Source organism: Tupaia chinensis, unplaced genomic scaffold (assembly GCF_000334495.1).
Source record: "Tupaia chinensis unplaced genomic scaffold, TupChi_1.0 Scaffold000286_1, whole genome shotgun sequence".
NCBI lineage: Eukaryota > Metazoa > Chordata > Mammalia > Scandentia > Tupaiidae > Tupaia > Tupaia belangeri.
In genome coordinates, this window is record NW_006159770.1 from 623052 (window position 1) to 623806 (window position 755).

At 70.6% G+C, this 755-nt stretch overlaps 1 protein-coding gene across 1 annotated transcript in view; it reads left to right on the forward strand.

The window, feature by feature from the left end:
* NAT14 (N-acetyltransferase 14 (putative)) overlaps positions 1-735 on the forward strand; it is a 2712-nt gene extending 1977 nt beyond the window's left edge. The window contains 1 exon segment of the mRNA XM_027772600.1: positions 1-735. This exon segment is cut by the window's left edge and continues 96 nt beyond it. Coding sequence (XP_027628401.1) covers positions 1-274 — 274 coding nt within the window. The 3' untranslated portion in view covers positions 275-735.
* The last annotated feature ends 20 nt before the right edge of the window (positions 736-755 follow it).

Genomic DNA, 755 nt, shown 5'->3' on the forward strand with positions numbered 1-755 from the left:
CACTAACGCAGGGGATGGGGCCCGGGTCACCCGCCTCTCTGTCTCCCGTTGGCACCGGCGCCGTGGGGTGGGCAGGAGGCTGCTGGCCTTTGCCGAGTCCCGGGCCCGTGCCTGGGCAGGGGGCATGGGGGAGCCCCGGGCCCGGCTCGTGGTCCCGGTGGCTGTGGCTGCCTGGGGGGTGGCAGGGATGCTGGAGGGCTGTGGCTACCAGGCCGAGGGGGGTTGGGGCTGCATGGGCTACACGTTGGTGAGAGAGTTCAGCAAAGACCTGTGACCAGCTTGGAGGGCGAGGTCAGCCTGGGCGGCACCAGCTATGCGCCCCTACCCTCGACTCTCCAGCCCAGTGGGCCCAGACGCCGAGGCCTGCAGAGCCAAGACCGCGACATGTAGCCTGCCACCTCCTGCCGCAGTGTGGTCTGTAGTTTGAACTTGCAGTGTGGAATGAGCGCCGTCTCCCCTCCAGGCTCTCGGGTCACCAGAGGTCAGCCTGCCCAAGTCTGTCTGCCCTGAGAGTGCCGGACCATCCGTCCTACCAGCCCAGCTGCCTGCACGGCTGGGACGGAGATTCCGGGAGGGGCGAGGGGCTGAGCCTCCGTGCCCCAGGGAGCGGGGAGGGGGTTACAGGTGTCCCGGGTGATGGGTGAGGCTGCCAGGCCAGGGGACGGCAGGGGAGGTGACTGCCCAGGGCTGCAGGCAGCCCCTGTCTGGGAGGGGGGGGAGCGGAGAGGGCAGCCCCGGCCCCTCCCCCCGCCCGT